The following is a 26,156-nucleotide window of genomic DNA, read 5'->3' as shown; positions in this document are numbered from 1 at the left end:
AGTGCTCAAATTCAGCACAGTTGTTTGTGTTTTTATTAATTTATTTATTATTATGAGAGATAGACAGTTGTGTTGTTGTGTTTGTTTGTTTTTCGGGGCCAATACTAATGCCGATTATTAGTATTCAAGGAGGACAATAACCAATATTTGAAGCCAATATTCATTTTTAGGTAAAAAGGGGGAAGAAATATTGGCGTCAATTTTTTTTTTAATGCAAATGCCAATCTTGACCGTTGTAATGTCTTTAATTAATTCATGCTTATTGAACAATTTTTCAGATTTTTCAAAATGTAGAAATTAAAAAAAATCTTAGAAAATATTCTTAATTTTAAATTTCTAATAATAATAATAATAATAATAATAATAATAATAATAATAATAATAATAATAATAATAATAATAATAATAAACAACTCCCTCAGATTTAAAATAGTTTTGGCTTTACCTTGTAGCGGCTGTCAGTTTTTGGAAAAAAGGCTGATTCCAATATTAGTCAAAATGCCCAATATAGGTTATCGGTCTATCCCTAATTATTATTTTATCTTTTGTTATATCGTGTACCATGCTTAATCGCATTCACTACCTCACCCTCCTCCATTGTTGTTGTTTTGTATCCCATCATCTTGTGAGTGATGTGTTCAATGTAGCGTGGCTTTTGCAGTTTTTAATTGTGCTATTTTGATCTAAACCTTGGCGAGTGGAGCTGAGCAAAGATGGAGTGACAAAGCAGCTTTATTGTCTGAAGTATGCCCCCTTTTAGCCTCTTGACTGTTCAAGCTTTTCCGGTTGATCTATTATGTTGTAAGATATGTAAACAAGCTGTCTGGCAAACAATCACAATAACAAAGGTTTGCATAGCATTCTAGATTTTTGTAGTACAGTTCTATGCCTGGTCTATTTTCGACTCGAATTGTGTGGGAGGAACTTTGGAGCAATTTATTTCTAAAATGCAACTTTTAGAAAAATTAGATTAGGTGCAGTTTCAGTGGAGAAACATATGCTAATCACTGAACTATCTGAACTAAAAATGTGGTGTAGGCATTAAGAAGAAAGACCACAATCTGTAGTTAAGTATGTGCAAGCACCAGCAGCATTACTGATTAAAAACAGGAGCATCTGTTCTGTCAGATACTGTACATGTAAGAATAAAGATGCTTGGCTTTTTTTCTCAATCTGATTTGTTCCTTTTCTGCCTTACATAGGATGCAAACTGTCAAATGCTGAAAATCTACAGGAAACCTATTTTATTGTCAGTGTTTTTTTCTCCAGCCTACCAAGCATCCTCTTTGTTTGCTGATGGACAGGAGCTGTCACTTCAACCCTCCTCGAGCTCTTATTGTTCATTGCACATTCATCGCCATCATCTCCTCCGCTTTATTCATTTGACAGCCGTTATGAGCTGTCGCCGTGGCACTGACGATCGCTCTTTTAGCGGTTCGCTTGGGCAGCTTGCTTGTGCGGGCGTTGAGTGGGTGTCTTATTTTTATTTGGATTATTTTTGCTGAAACTAGCAAGAAAAAAAAAATCCCTCCCCCACGCAGTTCGTTTGGCACTGATGCGTAGAAGACAATGAACCGCTTCACACGTGCACACTGGGGCCTTTTTGTGCAGCGCAACGAGTCGTTTGAGTGTGACACCAACCAGTGTTGAAATAGAATTAGAAGTTCTTATCACTTTTATCATGACCAAAATGTGATCAGATGATGATAAGAGTATTACTAAGGGATATCTTGACCAAAAACATTGCAAAAGAGTTATATGTATTTGGGGAAAAATATTGCTTTAAACGCAAACAGATGTTTAAAAGAACCACATTTTCTAGTGATAGACCGATGTTTTTTTTCAGAGCCGATGCCGATACCGATTATTTGTCGTCAAGGAGGCTGATAACCGATATTTCAAGCCGATATTCCTTTGCAGTAAAAGAGAAAATAATAGTGTAAAAAAAACAAACAATTCTTTTAATTTTAATAGACAGCTTTGTTTAATTAACTCATTCACTGCCATTGACGGCAAAAGTCGTCAAATGATGCATTTTTGCTGGGCTGGCAGTGAATGTGTTAAATGTTTAATAGAAGTTGTAGGGAACTTACAGTGTCATTGCCATGTGTTAAGCTAAATACAAAACTAAGCAAGTAAATAAATAATATATAAATAAATAGTTTTCTACTGTAAATAAAGTTTTCCAAAATTTCAACACCGTTTCTAAATTTAATTTTTGTAATTATTATTTTTGTTCTAAATTAAAAAGTGTTGGGACTTCCCAGTGTTTGCAATGAATAAAAATTAAATAAATAAATAGTTTTCTAAAGTTTTCTACTGTAAATAGTTTTTCAAAATTTCAACATCATTTCTAAAAAAAATTTTTAATTTTTTATTTTTTTTTGATAAATTAAATAGTGTTGGGACTTCCCAGTGTCAGCAGTGACACATGTATGCAAAATTAAATGTATGTAATTTTGGGTTTTCGTCAGGGTTCAAAAGATCTTGGCATACAGTGACAAATTGTCTGAATATGTTTGAAATGTCTTTGCAACAAGTAAAAAGTGTCTGTGAACATCTTACAAAACACAAAATTTGCTACGTTCGCAAGCATTCACTGCTCGGTGAGATTCCAGCTTTATTGGCCTTCAGATTCGTAAGAAGGACGATGCCGATATTTGTCAACATGCCAAATATTGGCACCTATAATCGGCCCGGCCGATAATCGGTCTATCCCTAACATTTTCCATGTAAAAATGTCATATTATAATGATTATTAGTAAACTTTAAACCATTTCATCCCTTGTACCAAAACCGATTAAAAACATTATGTCTCAATTCTTACTAATCATCTGATCAAATCATTTGTGCTTTATCCTCCTGCTAGTCTCCAGTCCCTCCAGGAGGAGCTGTTGGTGTGCACCGCAGACGGCTACCTCCACGTGCTGCACTGGGACGGCCCGGGCAGCAACGGACGCAAGGCCATCGGCCTCACCACCGTCCCCTTCTCGCTGGACCTGCAGTCTGCTCGAGGTGCGACAAGACCGCACAGAATGCGACACTCAACCCAACCACTCTGGGCCACAAATATAAAAAAATTAAAAAAATAAATAATAATAAAAATATATATATACGTAACTGAATTTGGTTACATTCCCTTCTAGTAAATATGTCATGAATATTTACTGTAGGTGGAGACATTAACAAAATCATCCCAATTGGATTTAGAGCTGCCAGTGACTGGACCCAGAAAGTTTAAGAACCATGGCACAAAATAAGTTGCACAGAACTGTGACTGAATGTGTTTTGGTGTGTGTGTGGGTGTGTGTGTGTAGGCGGTCCATCCCTGGACCTCGAAGGCGTTCATATCCGCTGCGTGGAGTACTGCGAGACGCTGGACGGTTTTGCCGTTGTGCTTAGCGACGGCCGTCTGGGCTTCATCACGCCGCTCAGCAGCACCATCACTGCAGACGTGAGAACGCTTGTACACATCAAAGCGCCTGATATATATGCGTTCTGATTTGCACGCATACATTGTAGCTCAGTGAACTGAATGTCTGATTGGTCTTAATGAGACGACGAGCTGTTGTCAGGAGCAGGGGAATTACAACAAGCCTGGTTGAAATGCAAGCATAGTTTCCCGTCACAATGGCCAATTTGTTTTTCGAGAGATCATGAAATGTTTCTTAACTCATTCGCTCCCAGCCATTTTTACAGAAGCAATCCCGTTCGCTCCCGGCTGTTTTAGTGGAAGGATTTTGACTGATTTTGCAAGGCCCACAGAATATTGTGTTCTAATGCTAAAACATGGAACCTATCAAAAGAAAGATTAAAGTCTCTTCTTTCATCAGAAAAAAAAGTAGATTGTCTCACTGCAAACTCTTTCAAGCAATGCCATTGCTGTTTGAGGATGCTTTTCATGATTGTGCATGAGTCATTCTCAACCACTGTTGTGCCATGAGAAATTATTCAATTACACTTTATCGTTGAAAAAATGTTTAATTTACTTTCCAAAGATATATTTAAGATATATATTTGTTATCTCTCTATGTAAGCAACATATAGTGACAGGCATAACAATTACTCTTCTACAAAATTGTATATTGACTTTCAGTGACATTTTTGCGAATATCAAATATCTGCCTTGGCTCAATTAAACTGGAAGTCGACCTCAAAATTTGCTTTACAACAATGTTCTAAGTATCAAAATCCAATCTATTTTTATTGATTTTTTTTATCCATCTCTGGAGGTGGCCATTTTGCCACTTGCTGTCACCTGAAAATGACATCACAGTTGCTTGCGGCTCAGATAACGACCAATCAGGGCCCAGCTTGCAAATGTCACATGAGCAAACTCGAAAAACAGGTGAGCTGTTGTCATTTTCAGTCAACACCAAGTGTCAAAATGGATAAAAATTAGTGATTTTGCTGCTTAATTCATATTCCACAAACACAAAATGAATCAGAATGTCATTCTTAAACTAACGGGCCTATTGTAAATATTTTTTTTGTGTTGACTTGACATTTAAGGTTGGGAACAACTCTTATTAAGGAATTAAAGCTCTAAGCTGACCAGTACTCTATAAACATTTCTTGCATGTCCAGCAGCTGCAGGGCGTCTGGGCCGCAGATGTGAGCGACGGCACCTGCGTGGCCGTCAACAACAAGTACAGACTGATGGCATTTGGCTGCGCCAGGTAGGTGGCCTCGCCAACATTTGTGTGTTTGTGTTGGAGTAATGTGAAGGTGAATGTGCACGTGTGCCACAACACAGCGCTGGCTCGACAAGCATGCACGCGTTAGCTTGCGTGCCACAGAGGGCGATTGTTGAGCGTCCGGTGTGAGAATGTGTCGGCCCATGTTTGCACAGGTTTCCTAGCGTGTGCTTGTCGGAAACATGTGTGGTAGCAGCACTAGCTTCTCTTCGTGTAGGCGCAGCTATTACTTAATACGATGACAAAATGCAAAAATAAACAAAAAATAATGCATACGTTTTTTTGGTAGCATTTTTAAGGGAAAATATTTTTTAAATGAATTTAACAAATATTCCAGTATGCTTGATCATGCAGATCCAATTGTCTTATTCTCTTTTTCCAGTGGCTCGGTGCTCGTTTACATGATCGACACTACAACTGGATCTATGCAGCTCTCGCACAAATTGGAGCTGACCCCAAAACACTACCCAGGTATCAAATATAGTTCATTCTTTATATATTAAACAAGAAGCAGTTGAATGCTGTCACAGCTCCCCCTAGTGGGACAATCATTACATTCAGCCATAGATTGACTATATACTGTAGTCTTCTCTTTTTAAATGTAAAATTCTGCTTTTATGTTGTATTTTATTTGGTAAACTTTCCTTACAAAAATGTGTAGAACTGGACATCAAGCATACATATTTTTATAATTTGCCTCATTGCATAGGCCAGGGGTCAACAAGAGCCACTTTAGGCCAATTAAATAACAAAAAAAGTCTCTCCAGAACTGCAAAACATATGAACATTGTGATAAAGTGTGTTTGTGTTAGTCTAATGCACTGAGGGCCCAAGAACTAATTAGAGCTGCACCATAACAGAAAAAATACTTTGAGATTCATTTTATTCTTCCGTTTCTATTATTATTTAAATATTTTTCGCTTTGTTTCATACATATTTCGATTTTCTGCCTTTCTGTTAAATTTCTGACATTTTTTGCAATTTTGTGGACGTTATGGTCATTTTCTTCCCCTCTTCTTCCTTTTTTTGGACATGTTATTTTTGATATTTTTTCTGTCTTCTTTGATATCAATTTTTGACATTTGACTTTTTTTTTTAATTTTGTTGACCTTGTATGGTCATTTTTTAGATTTCTTCATTTGATTTTAGACATTTTATGGTTACTTTTTTATTTATTTTTTTTTTTTTAATGTTTTCTTTCCTGCCTTTTCTTAAATCAATTTTCTGCCTTTTTTGGGGGCAATTTTGTGGACATTTTAATCTTCAGGACTTTTTTATTTTTTTTACATTCTTATTTCTTTTGCCATTATTCAATCTCTGATATTTTGGCAACTTCATGGGACATTTTATGGTCACTTTCTTCTTCTACCTTTTTGGGAAATTTTATCGTCACTTTTGGAGGTTTTTATGTAATTTTTTAAATTTTGACTGACTTTTCATCTCTCTTTTTATGACAAATTTGGACTCTGTTTTTTTTTGTTTTTTTAAAATATTTTTCATTGTTTTAATGTAAATCCATTTAAACAATATTTTATCTAAAAAAAAAAATGAAAATGTATATATTAATTTTTGCATAGTTTCAAGAGGTACTGGTAAAAACAATTTGGCAGTCTTTAACATATCTCCTGTTACTTCTTCTAACCAGACATCTACAACAAAACGGGTCCAGTGAAGCTCATTCGCTGGTCGCCTGACTACAGCGTAGCCATGGTGACGTGGGAGTGTGGCGGCCTATCACTGTGGAGCGTCTTTGGCGCTCAGCTCATCTGCACGCTGGGAGAGGACTTTGCGTGGGTGCACAGCACATCAACACAAATGAATCAAAAACCGAATCCTGAAAGTGTACTTTTTCCTGCCCTTGTACAGGTATCGCTCTGATGGCACCAAGAAGGATCCTCTTAAAATTAGCTCTATGGTTTGTGCTCTCTAAAGTTTTTTGTTGCTGTGTTTACTTCTTTTTTTTTTAAACAAGATTATTTATGATGCAGAGTTGGGGAGCAGAGGGCTACCATTTGTGGGTGCTGCCCACCAAGCAGGTGAGGAGGAGGACACAGAATGAGGAGCAAAATGTGGTCATGGCAGAGGAGGAGAAGATGATCGCACCTGCACCGTCGTCCTTGCAGGCCGGCATTTTGCAATTCCACTTCATCAAGAGCGCCCTCACCGTCAACCCCTGCACGGTGAGTCTCAAGTCATACATTTTTCTAAGTGAGTCCCAACAGAATTTGTGACCGTAGGGGCGATATTGTCAAAGTCTGTATTATCAGTGTTGAAAGTCTCTCTTCTCAAGCCAAGTCATGTGACTCAAGTCCCCCACTTCTGCTGGCCGACAGTACTAACGATGTTGTCGTTCCTCAGAGTAACCAGGAGCAGGTGCTGCTGCATGGCGAGGACCGCCTCTACCTGACGTGCGGCGACCCGGCGCAGGCCCACGGCAGCTCCGACGGGCAGCAGCAGCAGCAGCACGCGCGCTTGAGCCCTCACGACGACAGCGACCTGCACCACCACCACCATCACCACCACCACCACCACCTCAACTCCCCCCTATCTCAGGGACTCAGCACTTTATTGGGACACAAGCACTGGCATGTGGTCCAGGTACGGTTTGATGTTTCCTCTATTTTCTCTGTGATGTTTTGCGCCTCAGACCAGCTTAGAAACAAATAAAAACACATTGGAAACACATCCAACCCAGGAAGAAGAAAATATTTTGCGTCAATTTTCCCCCCCAAATTAGCATAAACCACCCCATGAACTTTCCTCTTTACTCTTTCCTCCAGATTCATAGCACATACTTAGAGAGCAACTGGCCTATACGGGTAAGTGTTGGACATGACAGCAGTGCATAATATTCAATTCTAAAAAATCATTCTACTGTATTTACGCTATGATCTTGTATATTTGTGTGCAGTTTGCCGCCATTGACACAGTTGGGCAATGCATGGCTGTAGCAGGAAGGCGAGGCTTTGCACACTACTCCTTGTATACCAGGAAGTGGAAACTGTTTGGAAACATCACTCAGGTATGTGTGACTGTAAAAAAATAATAATTACAGCAGGACTTTTTGTACTTTGATTTCAGCTAATAGAGACAAACTGTCAAGCATTTTTGTTTGATTCTGTTACGAAATATGCTCCCCAAAGAACCTATTATTAGACCAGGCGTCTGCAACCTGCAGCTCTGTAGCCACATGTGGCTCGTCTCTAAAAGAAATGAGTAGAAATGAATATATTTTTTTCCATGTTTATTTTGTAGATAAAATATTCTTTCAATTAATTGATTTGCATGAAAAAAATATTAAATATTCAAGAATATATCAAAATCCAAATTTTTAAGTTGTCAGAAAAAGAGAGATGAAACGTCGATTAAAAGTTTTAAAAAAATTACCTAACAACCTCCAAAAAGTGACCAGAAAACTTCCAGAGAGGAAAAGCAGAAAATGACCATATATGAAATTGCCAAAATATCAGAATTGAATAAAAAAAAAAATATATAAAATGTCCAAAAACAGAAGAAATATAGACAATTACCATAAAATGTCTATTAAATTGCCCGCCAAAAAAGTCAGACAATTGATTTAAGAAAAGGTGAGGGGAAAATGTTCACAAAATAACCATAAAATATCAAAAGAATATCAAAAGAAGTAATCTCAAAAATTACCATAAAATTGCCAAAAATGTCAGAAAGTGATTGCAAAAAAAGATGTCAAAAATAGCCATAATGTCCAAAAAAGCAAGAAAAGAGGAAGATATTGACCATAATGTCCATAAAATTGCCAAAAATGTCTATCTAAAATATAACATTTCAAACATTTCAATGTGCAAAAGGTGTAGTTATGATCGATTTATGATCCTGGATACAGAGCCAATTAAATTTCAAAGTCAAGGTACCACTGAATATGAATTTTTGAATTTAATGCAGTTAAACGGCTGCCGTCACATTTGTTGTTTATTTCTCCCCTGTAGGAGCAGAACATGACGGTGACAGGCGGTCTGGCTTGGTGGAACGACTTTGTGGTGGTGGCCTGCTACAATTTCATTGACCAGCAAGAGCAGGTGAGACATCACCATCACTAATTTTGATGACTTTAGCGAAACCATTTTGTGAGTTGTGTGTCATCGTGTGTGCTGTTGTCACCTCTTAGCTGAGGCTGTATCAGCGCTCATCAAACCTGGACAACGCTTTTGCGTCAGTCACCAAACTGCACTCTGACACGCTGCTGCTCAACGTTTTCCGGGACATGGTCATCCTGTTCAGAGCCGACTGCTCAATCTGCCTCTACAGCATCCAGAGGAGGAGCGACAGGTAGGAGACGTCATCACTTAGACCGGGTTTTCACAAGATTTGTTGAGCCAAGGCACATATTTTACAGTAGTGTAATCACCAAATAAAAATGGGGGGAAAAAAATGTACATTATATAGACTGAAATAATCTTGTCTGCATTTACTCTGAAATTTGTGTTTAGTTCAGGGGTCTGCAACCTGCGTCTCTAGAGTCACATGTTGCTCTTTAGTACCTCTCCTGTGGCTCCCTGTGCATCTCTAAATAATAATATTAAATAATTGTTGAAATTAAAAGTGTGTTTTTTTTAATAAATATTTTTATTTTTATTATTATTATTATTATTATTACTATTATTATTGTTATTTTTAGATAACATATTCTTCAAATGAATTAATGACTTAGATTTAAAAAAAATAAGAATTAAATATTCAAAAAAAGTTGTCAAAAATGATGATAATGTTTTCTAAAAATTATCTAAAAATGTACAAAAAGTGATCATATAATGTCCAAAAGGAAGAGGAAAAGCAGAAATTTACCATAAAATGTCCTTTATATTGCTAAAAATGTCAGAGAATTTAATAAAAAAAAAAAAAAAGGAAAATGAAAATGTTCAAAAAGTAACCTAAAATGCCCAAAACCAAACGAAAGACAGAAAATTACAATAAAATATTTTTGGAATTGACAAAAAAAACCTGTTGTTGTTTTGTTTTTTTGTTTTTTTTTTAAGAAAAAAAAAAAAACACTGAAAAGAAAATATTCAAACAGTAACTGTAAAATGTACAGAAACAAACGAAATCCCAAAACTTCCCATAAAATGTCCACTAAATTGCCAAAAATAACACAAATTTGCCGACAAAAAAGGGACAAAAAAATGTAAGAAAAAAAAGTCCAAAAAGGAAGAGGCAGAAAATGAACATATGTCAATAAAATTGCCTGAAATGGCAGAAATTTAACAGTAAAGCAGAAAATTCTAAAAATGTATGAAAAATTACCCAGATAAAAAAACAAAACAAAAACTATAGACGAAATGAATGTGAAAGTATTGGATGCTGCATATTTTTTTTGTTATGGGCCGTCAGTACATTAGACTGACACCACAATTTCCTTCATCACAATCTTCAAATGTTTTGTGGCTCTAGACACATTTTTGTTTTTTTATTTGGCCTTAAAATGGCTCTTTTGACCGGAAAGGTTGCTGACCCATGATTTAGTTATTACGCAAGAAGATATTTTGTAGTATTAATGGCAACAGCTGGATACATGGGTAAATTGTAGTCTCCCCTCTTGTGGTCACTCTAAGTTACTAGCATAGCTAGATGAAAGATAACATTTTTTGTATTTGAAACGTTTTGAACCAATCAAATGAAATTAAGATCTTTTGCGACACCTGTAAATGAATATTCGATGTTAACTTTCAGTCCGAACCCGTCAGTCAATGTGGAGCTGCTACAGGAAGTGTCCATGTCCCGCTACATCCCTCACCCCGCCCTGGTGGTCTCCGTCACGCTCACCTCGGTGCGCACTGAGACGGGCATCACGCTGAAAGCCCCGCAACAGGTAACCCACTCTCTCTCACTCACACGCACACGGTAAAGTCCAATCCTATTTTTGTTTTGTTTTTTTGCCGTATTGGTCACCTCAGGCCTGCATGGCGGAGAGCATCATGTTGAATCTTGCTGGCCAGCTGATCATGCTACAGAGGGACCGTTCTGGGCCACAGGTACGAGAGAAGGAGACGCCCGCCAACAACAAGAAGCTGGTGAGATTTTTTTTTTTTTCTCTCTACAGATAGTGACAATCGAGCTGAATGTTAGCATTTGCAAGTCTGCAGAAAGATTATCCTGCGGAATGAGGTCAAGTCATTTTTCATCCCTTGATGTACTCACAAACATGAGTAAGACCTGCTCAATATTTACAGGAAAAAGCACTAAAACAGTCATCACACTTTTTTTTTCTCATCATGTGTGGGCTGTGGGGTCACTCACTACTGTTTGAAAAATCAGATTTACACATACCAACATGTCTGATTTCTAGATTTGGTCATGTGACATTCACAAGCTGAGCTGTGATTTGTTACCTGAGCCCTTATGATGTCATTTTCAGTCGACAGCAAGTTTTAAAATGTGTAATTGTACGTAAAAAATGATGAAAATAGCAAATTTATTATAGCCAAAATATTAATGTTTGACTGCCAAAAATGGCTAAATAAGTAAAGTATCCCTTTAAGCTGTACTTTGTAACAACTTGCCCCAAAATATCTCAACAATAGCCTTTTTATTTGACCATTTATGTTTTTGTTTTTATTTTTAATTACTAAATGTGACGTCACGTGTGCATTGTGTAAGTGAAAGGAAAATGCAGTTTCATTTTTTGGCCACAGGTGGCAGTAGCAATTCAAAATTTATTTTTTTGCGTTCAGTAGCTTTAGTGAATTAAAAATAAACAACTTTTCCCTCAAGGTGAAGATTTTAAGATCTTTTTCAAAATGATTTTTAGTCAACCATTTAGGTAGGAATTTGCCTTTTTGAAAAGCATTTGTGTTTAATTTATCTGTATGAGTTTCACTTGAATTATTGAAATTAACTTTTCTACCCCATTTTAATATATTGAGATGTGCATGTATATACTGTTTTGTATATTAATTAAATAAAATTTATTTTCATTAATTTGATTAGATCATTTCAGTGTCGTTGAAAAGAGATTGCTGATTGTGTTTTGTCCGTCCTGCAAAGCTACCATTCTGCCCGCCGGTGGTGCTCGCCCAGTGCGTGGAGAACGTGTGGACCACCTGTCGGTCAGACAGGAAGAAGCGCCACCTGCTGGAGGCCCTGTGGCTCTCTTGCGGCGAAGCGGGCATGAAGGTGTGGATGCCGCTGTTCCCGCGGGACCACCGCAAGCCTCACTCCTTCCTTTCGCGGCGCATCATGCTTCCCTTCCACATCAACATCTACCCGCTGGCCGTGCTGTTCGAGGACGCGCTGGTGCTGGGCGCCACCAATGAGACGGTGCTGTACGACGGGCTGCAGGGGTCCTCCGAGCCACTGGAGGCGCTGTTTCCTTTTTGCACGGTGGAGAGGACCTCGCAGATCTACCTGCACCACATCCTTAGGCAGCTGCTGGTTCGCAACCTGGGTGAGCAGGTATGTGAAAAAACAAACATATCTCAGCCATGTGTGTCAGTTACTTCCTGATTGATGACATCCTCTTGAAGCAGGAAATGAGTTAGGTCAGGGGTCTGCAACCTGTGGCTCTTTAATCTCTTTCCTGTAGCTCCCTGTAGAGCTCTAAAACAATTGGTTGATTTTCTTTTTTTTTTCTTTTTTTCTTTTTTTTTTAACATATTTTTATTGTTCTTGGATAAAATATTCAATTAATGAATTAATGATTTAGATTGAAAAAATAATTAATATTAAAAAAAAAATGTCAGAGTCCAAAATTCTAAGTTATAAGAAAAAAGGTGGATGAAAAAGTTTTCAAAATGACCTAGAAATGTTCAAAGAGTAACCATAAAATATCCAAAAACAAAAGTAGAAAGGCAGAAAATTATCATAAAATGTTTTGGGACTGCCAAAAAAAAAAAGTCAGAAAATTTTTCAAAAAGTAACTATAAAATGTCCAAAACAAAAGACAATTTCTTAACTGTTTGACCGCCAAAAACGTTTCATGACGTCTGCTAAAATCATAATGAGGGCTGCCATAAACTTTGACGTCATCCACGTTTTTTTTTTTTTTTTTTTTTTTTTTTTTAAATAAATCAATAGGAAGTGAAACATCTTGTGGAGTGCTGCCTGGTCAATGGAGTTATGACATCAAAAATATCCACTGAGTGTCACTAAACAAAAAATATTAGTGTCAAAGTCACTGTTGTGCAGAAAATGTGCCTTCACAAAAAGCTTGTTTTGTCGTCATCTTTTTCTATTTTCACTTATGTCAATCAAATGACCTATTTTCAAATGGTGATTTACTAAAGAACGGAATAAGGTAGAAATGTACTCTTTTTTTTCTTTTTTTTTCCCCCCTAATGAAAGAATCCAGTCTTTCATTTGGTATCCACCAATTATGTAGTCATTGCATACAATATTCTGTTTGCCTTGAAAGATGAGTGAAAATGCTCAAAATCGGCTGGCACTGTCGTTTTTTTTTTTATTTGTTTTTTTTTTTAAATATTGTTTGGCAGTCAGAGTTAATATGTACATAAAATTTCCCCCAAAAAAGTCATTTTTTTTTTTTTTTTTTACAAAAAGGCAGAAAAGAAAATGTTTAAAAAGTAATTATAAAATGTCAAAACACAAAAGAAAAAATCATGAAAACTATCATAAAATGTCCACAAAATTGCAAAAAAAAACAACCCCAAAACTGAGGCTCTTTAATCCCTTTCCTGTGGCTCCCTGTAGATCTCTGAATCAATTAGTAGAAATTAATATTTTTTATACACATTTGTATTTTTCTTAGCTAAAATATTCATTTAATGAATTGATATAATAATCACAAAAATGTCAGTCTAAAATTTAAAAGTTGTCAGAAAGAGGCGAAAGGTGGATGAAAAAGTTTTCAAGATGATATGAAGGAAAACTACCATAAAATGTCCACAAAATTGCAAAAAAAATAAAAAAAATAGTCACAGAAGTGATTTAAGAAAAGGCAGGAAAGAATACGTTCAAAAAGTAATTAAATGTCACAAAATAAAAGCAGAAATCCCCCAAATTACCATAAAATGTCCACTAAATTGCTAAAAAGGCAGAAAAGGCTAAAAATATATGAGTACGTTTGAAAAATTACCAAAACAAACCCAAAAACGGAAGACAAAATGTATAAAAAATAATAATTTCTACGCATATTTCTCTGCTCTGCAGATCTAATTAGCTCTTGGGCCCTCAGTACATTTGACTAACACTAAAGCTCTTTCCTTCATCACAATCTTCAAAGACAGATTTTTGGTTGTTTATTTGGCCTAACATGGCTCTTTCAACGGCAAAGGTTGCTGACCCATGAGGTAGGTGTAAATATTAGCAGTTATTTTAACATCAAATGGTGACAACAAAGATCATTCAGCATTCCAATTGCAGTGAACCTACTCAAGGATTTTTTTTCTCAATACCTTAAACCATTTCCTACATATTTTGGGCAGAATTTGAGAGGTTGCATTTGTTTGCTCCGCCTCTCAGGCGTTGATGCTGGCTCAGTCGTGCGCCTCGCTGCCGTACTTCCCTCACGTCATGGAGCTGATGGTGCACGTGGTGCTGGAAGAGGAAGCCACGTCGCGGGAGCCCATCCCCGACCCACTGCTGCCCACCGTGGCCAAGTTCATCACGGAGTTCCCGCTTTTCCTTCAGACCATCGTGCACTGCGCACGCAAGACTGAATACGCCCTGTGGAACTACCTGTTCGCCGCCGTGGGCAACCCCAAGGATCTTTTCGAAGAGTGCCTCATGGCTCAAGACCTGGACACGGCCGCATCTTATTTGATTATACTGCAGGTATTTGTAAGAATATGTCACAAATGTGCGGGATAGTAGGGATGGGCAATATGGCTTTAAAATAAATTATTTTATTTATTTTATTTTTTTTTTACAAAAATTTGGTTCATGATTTGAATCTTTTTTTTCTCCTTTACTTGACAAGAAATTTCTTTTCGCTTTGCTTTTGCAGAAATAATAGATACATTTTTTTCCACAGATGCATTTCTTGCATTTATAGTCAATAGCCTAAAAACACAAGAGAAGCCGATGCTAAACTGCTTCAATATTACTGACTGGTTTTATTAATAATTATTTACTGGTGTCAAAGTTAAAGCATTAACTCATTGATTAATCACAAAGAATTATCTCATTAATCATGTATTAATGCATTTTAATCACGCTATTAATTTTGACCGCAGATTATCCTTTAGCTTGACAGTGGATGGTTAAGTTTAAAGGTAGTGCAGGTTTGAGCAATAAACATAACATGCATACATGCATTAAAGTTAAGCATTTAATAAATGTTTGCGTATGACATTTAGAATATTTATTTATGTAAAAAAAAAAAAAGTCATTTTAAATTATTCAACTAATTAACTGATTAGAATAAGAGGAGGATGAGTGAGTGTGCAGTGGATCAAAAAAAATGTTCAAGATGTTCTTATAAATGTAGAAAGAATTAACACACAAAATGTTGAAAAAAGCCTTTTTTGATTAGGTGATTAATCAAAATTCTAAGATGTGATTAACTCATTCAGTGCCATTGAAGGCTGCAGACGTCAAAGATCCATTTTTACTGGCCTGGCAGTGAATAAGTTAATGATTATAAAAAAAAAATCACTTGACAGCTCTAATTATTGTTAAAAAAATCAAAAATAATCAAGGTATATGTACTCTTATTACACCACCTTGTGGCCGTTTTACAGGAAATATAAATTAGAAGCAGAAAATTTATATTAATTTCATGCAATATTAAGGTAAAATACTATATTGTCTTCATTTAAAATGATCTGTTATTGTTTTATGGGAGAATTTTATCTGTACTTGTTAATTATTAATTCTCATGCTGGTATTGGACTGAGAAAAGGTGCTATCAAATATCCCTATTTTTTTACTTAGATTTTTTTGATTATTATTGTGTTTTATGTTCTTTATTTTAATCTTTTAATCTATTCATTAAAGATGAATAGTCTTTATTTATATAGACAGCTTCGCTTCCGCTGCAGTTGTTTTTCAAGTGCTCCGTCAATAAAATTGACATCAAATGGATGAATTGCTCATATGTGTTGTAAGAACATGGAAGTCCCGGCCGTGAGCAGACAGCACGCCACTCTGCTCTTCAACACGGCGCTGGAGCAGGGCAAGTGGGACCTCTGCCGTCACATGATCCGCTTCCTGAAAGCCATCGGCTCCGGGGAGATGGAGACGCCGCCGCCAACGCCCACCACGCAGGTAACCAAGGCTGTGCTGGTCTAAAGATCAACACGACAGCTAGGGGAAAACGAGCAGGGAATCAGTCAGGGAATCAGTTAATTTTCCCATTTGTCCCATCTATAACCTTAAAAGTATGGTATGTAAAGGTGCCAAGACCAAAGCAAATCATACCACCGTATTTTCTGTTTTTGTGAAGGAGCCCAGCTCGACCGGCGGCTTCGAGTTTTTCCGTAATCGCAGTATCAGTTTGTCCCAGTCGGCTGATTCGGTGACCACGGGCAAGTTCAGCCTCCAGAAGACGTTCAGCATGCCTGCTGGGCCCTCGACGAAAGGGTAGGAATGCAACACGCGGCAATCTGACTGACTGTTCTTCTGACCGATTCAAATTTTTTATTGTAATTAATCACGCGTTAACTCATGATTAATTGTAAATTTTATATCTGTTCTAAATGTTTGGGGGGGTTTTTCCGAAGTTTTCATACGCTTGGTAACATGAAAGTAGGAAAAAATGTTAAACTAATAGAAGTATATTAATTCATCAAATTTAGTTTAAATTAAAATAAATAAATAAATGAATATATGAATAAATAAATTAAATAAATAAATAAATACATTTTGTTAAAATAAAAAATGTACTGTAAAAAATGAGTGATATTGATATTGATTTGTGTTGAGGTAATTTTTCTGCCACTAGATGGCATAGATGCATTTGTAAGAAGGCAACAACTCAATCAGTGCATTTTTCTTTCTAATCTTTTAACATGAAGGAACTTGTGAAATTCTGCACATTTTTCAAATTGTAAATTACAACTTGACCCCATTCTCCACAAATATATACATTATTATTAAATATATTGCTGCTGCATTGAAACTGGAGGCTCTCCAAGTAAGGGGTGGTTATTAATTGCGCGTTAAAAAACTGAGTATCATTAACTTTCAATTAACTCAGAATGAACGCTAGGGCTGCACGATATTGGAAAAACATACGATATGCGATATACTTGCTGAACATAGCGATATCGATATTATTGCGATATTTAACATGTACCTAAAGAAATTTCATTTTTTATTACCTAATGAAAGAAAAAAAACATTTTTCATGTGGCAAAATAAGCAACCTTAATGTAATCTTAGTTAATTAATTGTAATTATGTCTTGATAATTTTCAACTATTGAATGACGATGCACATTTTAGTTAGCATCTGACTGGGCAAATTCATATAAAAAGCATAAAATTCCATATAAAACTTATTGCATGCCTTTGCGATATGCATATTGCAAGGGGCCAATATCGTGATATCGATATTTTTTCGATATATTGTGCAGCCCTAATGAACGCACTAATTTTGAGACCCCTATTTTTAACTATAAATGTGCGTGAACCCCAACAAAAATGCTGACATGAACCCCCTTGTCTGCTTCCTGGCAGGCGCGACGGCGAGTGCGCCGAGAACATGTACATCGACATGATGCTGTGGCGCCACGCCCGCCGCCTCCTGGAGCAGGTGCGCCTCCGCGACCTGGGCTGCTTCTCGGCCCAGCTGGGTTTCGAGCTCATCGGCTGGCTGTGCCGCGAACGCAACCGCGTGGCCCGCGTGGACGACTACGTCTTGGCCCTCAAGAAACTCCACAAGGACTTCCTGTGGCCCTTCCCGGTCATTCCCGTGGCCAATCTCAGCTCGCCGCTCAAGAACGGACGCTGTCGCCCTGGTGAGGTTTACGTCCGCGGAGTTCTTGAATCCAATAACTTTACGAATGAGAAAAAAAATAATGTCGCTTAATTAATTAATTAAAAATATATAATATAAATATTATATAATATAATAAATCATATATATTAAATAATAATACACAGTTACACATATTTCATTTTTAGGTCAAATGTAAGATTAAAAAAAAGACATAAATGTAATAAATGTCTACTGGTATAATTTTCTAATTTTAAAAGTAAAGAAATGTACAGAACTATTTTAAATATATATTTTTTTCTTAATAAAAAGATTTGCTGGCCTTTTTTTTGGTGTTAAGTAAAAAGTATGTAAAATGTAGAAAAGTTATTTTATTTATTTTTTTACTATAGGTGGAACATATTTTTAAAATATAAAAAACTGCAAGAAAAGCTACAAAAAAAACAAATGTAATAAATGTCTACTAGTATTATTTCCCAATTTTAAATTAAATATTTACTTATTTATTTATTTATTTGTTTTAAAATTGCTGGCCGTTTTTTTTGTTTTGGTATTATGTATTTGGTATGTATTTGGTATTAAGTATGTAAAATGTAGAAAAGTTTTATATATATATATATATATATATATATATATATATATATATATATATATATATGTATATATATATATACTATATTTACTCTAGGTGGAACATAGTTTTAAAATATAAAAAAAAAACTGCAAAAAAAGCGAAAAAATAAAATAAAAAGTAAAACAAAATACATAAAACTTATTCAGCTGACCCCAAGAAATCTAGAAAAATATCTGCTGCCCTTTTTTTAATTTTAAAGTAAAAAGTAAGAAATTTAGAATAAAAAAAGAATACTCTATTACAATAATGTAGATATTACAATAATATAAATACATATACAAGATAAATACTTTTTAAAAAGTAAATTAATTAAAAAAAATCTTTTTCTTAAAAAAAAGAGTCAACATGCATTCAAAATAAACATTTATTTGTTGTATTTTATTTGTAATATTAATTTGATTGTAATATTATTATCGTCAAATTGAGTCCTGTGCCAAGTTTTTCCATTTCGTATTTTTGATCTCGGCCTAACTTTGAAATATAAAAAAATCAACTTTGACACACTGATTCCTGTCCACTTCAAACTGGACGCATGACGTCATTCCGTGTTTGTTTTTGCAGTGCTGAGCACGCGGCTGCTCAAGTCCCAGTCGGCCGACAGCCTGCTGAACAGCGACATGGACACGGCGCCCCCTCGCGCGGCTGCCGCCGACCACGCCTCCTGGATGGACGGCCTCAGCCAGAGGAGCAAAGAAAACATGGACGCCGCCTCCTCCGTCGCATCCAACCGACACTCGCCGCAGACGCACGACGCCTTTCTGTCGCTGCTCACCAATAAAGGTTTACATCTGCTCCTAACACAAGTGGAGAAATTTGATGACGCTGATCGACTTTCAACTTATATGAATTAAAAAAATAATAAAATAAAAGACTAACTTAATTGGAGGTGCGTAAATTCAAATAATATAAATAATAAAATTAAAATGAGTAAATTTAATTAAAATAATAATATAAAATTCAAAATAGTTAATTTCATTAAAATAATATTGTAAATTGTGAAAAGTCTTCCCAATTATGACTTTTGGGAATTTAGTGGCTCATTAGGATTTTTCCATTTGATTGTTATAAATAATGAAATAATTCTTTCAGGTGAAACACTAAAACAATTTGGTTGTTTTTCTGATAAAATAAGAAATAATAGTTCAATACCACTTTTTTTCAGACCGATACCAGTACCGATGCCATGTAGCGATACCACTAATACTTTTCATACAACAAATTTCACCCCCAAAAATATGACAGGTAATTTTAAAGAAAGATGTTTATGTCCCACTATAGCATTTATCCATATAATTGCATGAAATTCATTCATTCATTCATTTTCTATTATCATTTTATTATCATATTATCTTTTTTTTTTGTAGCAGTAGAAGGGAAAAAATAGGTAAATAACAATTGGGATTTTCAATACTACTTTTTTCAAACCAATACCAGTTTGAGTAGTCACCAATACTGCATAGATACCGACATCAAGTACTGATACCACTACTATTTTTGATATATATAAAAAAAAAAAAGACGGATAATTTTAAAGAAAGACCTTTACATCCCAATTTAGCGTTTTTCCTTAAAATTGCATATAATGCATTTTTATTTATTTATAATGGTAATTTTCTATTCATCAAATTTCTAGTTCAATGGAAGAAATGTAGCATAGAATGGCTTTATTGATTTATTTATTGATTGAATGTGTCAATGTCTAAGAACATGACTTGACTTGACTTGACTTTAATTTATTTCTTTATTAACTTACTTCTTGCCTGTTCTTTGTAACAATTTTTTCCAACATTGTTCTTTGAGCTGCTCTTCAGCTGGCTAAGCTGATCTTGGACAAAATCAAAAGCTAAAACATTAATAATGTCATGTACATTTTTCCAGTATAAACAAAAAAAAGAAACTTGACCACAAAAAGGTAAAGATACTCACAGTGTGAAATCGCCGGTCGTCTTTGCCACGCCTTTAGTGGAGGAGTACAGCATCGGCTCGGCCACCGACCTGACGGAAAGCAGCTCGGTGGTGGACGGCGACTGGACGATGGTGGACGAGAGCTCGTCCACGCTGAGCCTGAGCCAGGCCGAGCTGGAGCACATCTCCATGGAGCTGGCCAACAAAGGGCCGCACAAGTCGCAAGTGCAGCTCAGGTAAGCCGGGACGGATGCCCCGCCCCCTTCCTCCGTTTCAACAACAACAACAAGCGTCTTGAACCGGTCTCCTTTCCAGGTACCTGCTGCACGTCTTCATGGAGGCCGGCTGCCTAGAGTGGTGCGTCGTCATCGGCTTGATCCTGCGCGACGCCAACGTCATCAAGCAGGCCGTCGGATTCCTGGCCAGTCCCGAAGTTCCCGGGGAAACCGTGCAGAGCGTACGCAGCGGATTGTTGGCCGTGGACGCCTGGACCTCCACTGACTGGTCAGTCATCATTTGACATCAAAAGTTTGATCAATAGAGTCACAATTTAAAAAAAAAAAAAAAAAAAATTTTTTAATGTTGGGGGCGGGGCTATTAGTTGATTAATCGTTGGAATAATTGATAGGCAAGTCGGTTAAAAACAAAGTCGTTAGCGACAGCACTACCTAAATCCAATAACTCTTTGTGACATTGAGATGATTTCCTAAGCGTACATGTGGCTTACACATGGTTTTTATTGGACCAAATAAATACATAAATAAATAATTGGGTTATCTGTAGTTATGGATATAAAATGTTATTTTGTCCATCATAAATTGTTCCTTTTTTTTTTTTTTTTTTTTTTAATCCAAGAAACAGCAAAAATGTTTCAGATTAAAAATCCTACTACTACTACTACTACTAATAATAATAATAATAATAATCACAAAAACATCACATTTGACGTATCACAATTATTAATTTAAAAAAATCTAACAAAAACGCTATATATTTTTTTTATTTCTAATGTAATTTTCTTACATTTTTTTTTTTTTTCATAATTCCCAGAAATATTTTTTTAGTTTTAAATGTCCAACAAAACTTCATTATCTATTTATTTTTTTATTTTTTTTTTTATCCAAAAAATAAGTATTTTGACGTTTTGGATGTTATTTTGTGTAGTCCAACAAAATCTACACTAGTATTTACAGTTTAGTACACTGTATTAGTAGTACTAGTATAGTATTTAAAAAAAATGTTACTTGAGAAACATAAACCATTTTTCTTAGCATTTCAACATGTTCGACAAAAAAATATGTCACTGAAATAATTTTTAATTCCCGCTTAGAAACGCAAAGAAATAATATTAATATATTTTAATAATAATATTTTTGTTGTCTTTTGTAAAAAAAAAAAAAAAAAAAAAAAAAAAAAAAAAAAACTCTAAAATGTGTGTTCCCCTGCAGCCTGGGCTACAAAGCCTTCCTGGGTGTGATCCAGCCTCACCTGCAGCAGCTGATGTCGTCGGGGGCGGCCGAGCAAGTGCAGCCGGAAGCCTTCCAGCCTGCCGCCTGCCAGAGCGCCAAACTCGGCGCCGGCGAGGGCCCGGGAGGCACAGCCTCTGCCCGGCCCGAGGACGGCGCCGTCGGCGGCAGGTGCGTGGCCGCCGCCCCCCTGGGACTACTGACGCTCCCTTCCCTGGAATCCAAACCGCTCGCCGATGACCGGGCCCCCGATCAGACAGATGAGCGGGCACAAGAGGCAGAAGCCTACGACTGCACCTTGTCCTGAACACGTTTGTGTTTTATTTTTTTCAGTATTAAGGGAGTTTACGATGGCTTGTGTCCCCGCCCCGACTCTAAAAAGTGCCGTCAAGAGTGGAAATAACCATCACAAACAACAACAACAACAACAACAAAAAAAAGTGACATTTCATACTTTCATACCTCATAACGGTTTTAAACATATTTTTTCACGGATGTTATTTTTCTACGCAACCAAATCATGATGTATGGATTCTTATAAATATATATTATAAAAATCGAAAAGTAAGATTTCTACAGGAAAAAAAAAAAAAAAAAAAAAGCATCCACTCTCATCGTCTTTTTCCGCAATGATTCTGGCTGGACTGCTGGAGATTTTTTTTTTTTTTTTTTACCACATTGTGTTGTGCATGGAGTTAATTTTATGCTATTTGGTCAACATTTATGAGGATTATTTATTGTAATTATAGTAGCATCATTTCTGAATCCTTGTTTTTATTTCCAGTATTTTTTTTTATTTTTTTTTGTTCCTCCAGGTGGTATAAGAGCGTCAGTATTATATTGTGCAATGTATCCAAATGTTACTCGGCTTTATGTGTTTTACTTTTTGACCAAATGTCACCTTGTTAACGTGGACGATTACTATGATTAGTCGCGACGCAGACGGAAAACGTTGGAGCGGTGCCGTCGTCATGGCGACGCTTTACTTGAAAAAGAAAAAAAAAACACGCAGACTTGACGAACCAAAGACATTTGTTTGTTTGTTTTGTCCAGAGGCCTTTCTGCTTGTTAACCTTTCAACGCTGGGACAGGACACAACATTAGGGACACCCGCACCGTCAAAATAAAACTTTTGAGAGCCGTTTGTAATATTTTGTGCCACTCATCACCAAAATAAGGCAGCATGGTGTGCTAGTGGTTATCACGTCTGCCTCGCAGTTCTCAGGTTGAGGGTTCGAATTTCAACTCAGGCCCTCCTGCGTTGTTAGGTTAATCTAAAAGTCTAAATTGTACATTAACATAGCTGTAGATGTGACTTTTAATTCTCTCACCAAACGTTAGCAGGGTTCGGCTCCAAGTCACCAGCGACCCTCACCAGGACAAGCCCTGTGGAAAATGGGTTCATGCATATCCCAATTATTGGAAGCTGTCGTCATTCGCTGAAACCTAGTGTGGGTGTGCCTAATAGTGTTTGGATGTGTCTCGTTGAGGTACTTAAACCCTAACCTATCAGTACAGTACTAAATACTAATACTACACCGCAGACAGGCTAAGTGCTGTGAACACAAGCTCCCTTGTATATTTACTTTTCTACTCATCTTTCTACTTTTTTTGTTTTTTTTTTTTGCTTGTACATAGATCAATAAATTATTTTTAAAAAGTTTTGATTACATCTCTGACTTGGGGTTTGAGAAATGGTGGCTTGTGCTTGAGTGAAAAAAAATAGAAAAAAAAGTGCATTAAAAAAATCTTAAAAATCTGTGATGTTCTGTAGAATTCCTTTTTCTTTCATATTATCCATCCATCCATCCATTTTCTGAACCGCTTGCTCCTCACAAGGGTCACAGGGGTGCTGGAGCATATCCCAGCTGGGTTGTGGGCAGTAGGATGGGTACACCCTAAACTGGTTGCCAGAAAATCGCAGGGCACACAGAGACGAACTACCATACACACAAGCACACCCAGGGACAACCCAGAGCACCCAATTAACCTGCCATGTGCCAGCCCAATTTTGATTATTAGGGGCTCTGGCCTTCCTGGGTGGAGTTTGCATGTTCTCCCTGTGCGCCAGCACCCCCCGCGACCCTTGTGAGGAGTAAGCGGTCAAGAAAATGGATGGATGGATGGATAAATAATCAAAATTCTACACACATCCCCCTTTTTTGCATATTAGTGGATTTAAAAAGAAAAAATTTAATTCTACTCGCGTTACGTTTAAAATTGTTTTGTTTTTTTTTGCATATTAGTGGGTTGAAAAAAAATATTTAAATTCTACACACATTCCCTTTAAATTTGTGACTTTTTTTTTTGCATATTTGTGGGTTTAAAAAAAATCACACGCCTTTAAAATTGATGTCATGTTTGTTTGCATATTAACTGATTAAAAAAAAAAAAAACTAAATTCTACACATTCCCTTTAAATTTGTGATGGTTTTTTTTTTTTTTTTTGCGTATTAGTGGGTTTAAAAAAATTAATTCGACTCACTTTCCCTTCAAAATTGATGTGATTTTTTTGCATATTAGTGTGGTTTAAAAAAAAAATAAAAAAATCTGAATTCTACACACATTCCCTTTAAATTTGTGGGTTTTTTGATTATTAGTGTATTTTTAAAAAACAAATCTAAATTCTATTAACATTACCTTTAATTTGTGAGATTTGTTTGCATATTAGTGGGTTTAAAAAAAATCACATTCATTCCCTTTAAAATTGATGTCATTTATTTTATTTATTTTTTTGCATATTAACGGATTTATAAAAAAAAACAAATCAAAATTTTACACAAATTCACTTTAAATTTGCGATAGAATTATTATTTTTTGCATACAACCACACTTCAAATTGTAAATGCCACTGTAGCTAAATAATGCTTAACCACATTTGCTGGGTGTTGTCCATTAAAGGTCCACAGCCTTATCAGTAAGTGGTTGCTGTTGTATTAAACACTGATTTTGGCGTGACCTAAAATAAGATTAAAGATGTACTGATGTAAGGGAAGATGATAAAATTCGACAATATTTTTTTTTATTTAGTTTTTTATTAATTACAAGTGCTCGATTCATTCAAGCTAATATCATGTAAATCCAAGTATTAAACACATCCCAAAGCAACAATCCCAACAGTCCATCGCCACTCAAAACTGCATTTTTTTTTTTGTGTAACGACCACAAAGCAAAAACTAACAGCAGTTAGAGGTCAAGTGTCGAATCCACGCACACACTAAAAAAAAAAAAAAGTCTGTAAATTATGGGGGGCATAGAAACGGTTATGGACGAAGGAATGAGAGCAAAAGTAAACAAAGACAGAAGCCAAAGAAGGCTTTAAGAGGAGTTTAAAAAAAAAAAAAAAAAAGCTTTAAGACATTCCGACATGGCTCCTACATTTATGTGTTTGTGTTCATTTGTTTTAAATGATGCGGCACAGGGAAATAAACTTTTTTTGACTTGAAATGGTCATTGCAACAATTTTTAAAACCCTAAAGCAAACTAAAGCCACATATTCTTATTGAGGACCTAACGTAACGGGAGCCAAAAGTCAACAAAAAAAAACAAAACATTAAATTATCTCAAAGCAGAGATGGGAAGGAATACTTAAGTTACTGTAATTAAGTTGATTAGGTTGTTAATGAGTAAGGCTGAGTACTTTTTTACTTTTATCTGTTACATTTTAACATGAGTATCTGTACTTTTTACTTGGTTCATTTTCAAAACAGGGTCTTCATTTCTGTTTTAAATTGCTTGAAAATGAAAAATGAAAATAAGACCTGGAAGAAAAAGCAACCAATCATATGAAGTGTGACATAAAGTCTCCTACATTCCAGCTTGTAATTGGAAATATGCGCTAAAAATACGTTTTACTTGTAATCAAGCACATTTCAGAGTCTGTACTTTAAAATGTATTTTTTTAAACAAAAAATGTTACTTTTACTCAAGTAGATCATGTCAGTACTGTTCCCATCTCTGTCTAACCGTTCATTTAGCTTTCAACTCGTCTTGTGTAGTAGGCAATGTGAACAAAAATATTGGGACGCGTACTTTTCTCAAGTGTGTCGGCCATTTTGACAGTCAAACTGCTCACACGTAGTGCAAACCATCCGATTGAGTGTGTGACACGGCTGTGTGCGTGCGTGTACGATGTGTGCGTGAACAAGTGTACGTGTTGCATGTGTTTGCGTGCGTGACACTATTTGAAGATTAGCAACAGGATGGTTGATGGAAGTGATGGTAATCGTCGTGTGCTGAACGACTGCCATAATGCACACCGAATTTGGCCGCACCTTGCATTGAAATCCTGACTTTATACCACATCTTGAAACCTCAACCCTAAATTGAACTCAATCATTATTTTTAAACCCTAATTTTAAAGGGCGGAAACCTTGGCGGACTGATCCCCAGCTACAGAAGCTGGCTCTCGGGACATGGAATGTCACCTCTCTTCGCCTCCACACACAGCTTGGGCTCTGGTACCAGTCCTCTCGAGACGAGTTGGACTCTCTTCCACTCTGGAGTTGCCGGGCTCTCCCTTAGAGATTGGGTGAGAAGCTCGGTCATCCGGGAGGGACTCAGAGTCGAGCCGCTGCTCCTCCAAGTT

At 36.3% G+C, this 26,156-nt stretch overlaps 1 protein-coding gene across 2 annotated transcripts in view; it reads left to right on the top strand.

Annotated features, from left to right (window-relative positions):
- ric1 (RIC1 homolog, RAB6A GEF complex partner 1) overlaps positions 1 to 23,283 on the top strand; it is a 40,508-nt gene extending 17,225 nt beyond the window's left edge. Inside the window, exons 5-28 of one of the 2 annotated variants that reach the window (XM_077497729.1) lie at positions 2,870 to 3,015; positions 3,318 to 3,454; positions 4,588 to 4,679; positions 5,080 to 5,168; positions 6,343 to 6,487; positions 6,564 to 6,612; positions 6,686 to 6,733; positions 6,821 to 6,877; positions 7,056 to 7,295; positions 7,478 to 7,516; positions 7,609 to 7,719; positions 8,663 to 8,752; positions 8,842 to 9,002; positions 10,401 to 10,539; positions 10,625 to 10,741; positions 11,715 to 12,122; positions 14,148 to 14,459; positions 15,735 to 15,893; positions 16,072 to 16,208; positions 17,305 to 17,585; positions 18,759 to 18,977; positions 20,161 to 20,338; positions 20,418 to 20,606; positions 21,551 to 23,283. In XM_077497729.1, the coding sequence (XP_077353855.1) occupies positions 2,870 to 3,015; positions 3,318 to 3,454; positions 4,588 to 4,679; positions 5,080 to 5,168; positions 6,343 to 6,487; positions 6,564 to 6,612; positions 6,686 to 6,733; positions 6,821 to 6,877; positions 7,056 to 7,295; positions 7,478 to 7,516; positions 7,609 to 7,719; positions 8,663 to 8,752; positions 8,842 to 9,002; positions 10,401 to 10,539; positions 10,625 to 10,741; positions 11,715 to 12,122; positions 14,148 to 14,459; positions 15,735 to 15,893; positions 16,072 to 16,208; positions 17,305 to 17,585; positions 18,759 to 18,977; positions 20,161 to 20,338; positions 20,418 to 20,606; positions 21,551 to 21,875 (3,868 nt within the window). In that variant the 3' untranslated portion in view covers positions 21,876 to 23,283. Of the gene's footprint in view, positions 1 to 2,869; positions 3,016 to 3,317; positions 3,455 to 4,587; positions 4,680 to 5,079; positions 5,169 to 6,342; positions 6,488 to 6,563; positions 6,613 to 6,685; positions 6,878 to 7,055; positions 7,296 to 7,477; positions 7,517 to 7,608; positions 7,720 to 8,662; positions 8,753 to 8,841; positions 9,003 to 10,400; positions 10,540 to 10,624; positions 10,742 to 11,714; positions 12,123 to 14,147; positions 14,460 to 15,734; positions 15,894 to 16,071; positions 16,209 to 17,304; positions 17,586 to 18,758; positions 18,978 to 20,160; positions 20,339 to 20,417; positions 20,607 to 21,550 lie in introns of both variants that reach the window. The other variant, XM_077497728.1, reaches the window with a different exon arrangement.
- The last annotated feature ends 2,873 nt before the right edge of the window (positions 23,284 to 26,156 follow it).

This window comes from Festucalex cinctus, chromosome 15, assembly GCF_051991245.1.
Source record: "Festucalex cinctus isolate MCC-2025b chromosome 15, RoL_Fcin_1.0, whole genome shotgun sequence".
Lineage (NCBI taxonomy): Eukaryota > Metazoa > Chordata > Actinopteri > Syngnathiformes > Syngnathidae > Festucalex > Festucalex cinctus.
Note: the sequence above shows the minus strand (reverse complement) of the source record. Positions and strands in the feature narration are given on the sequence as shown.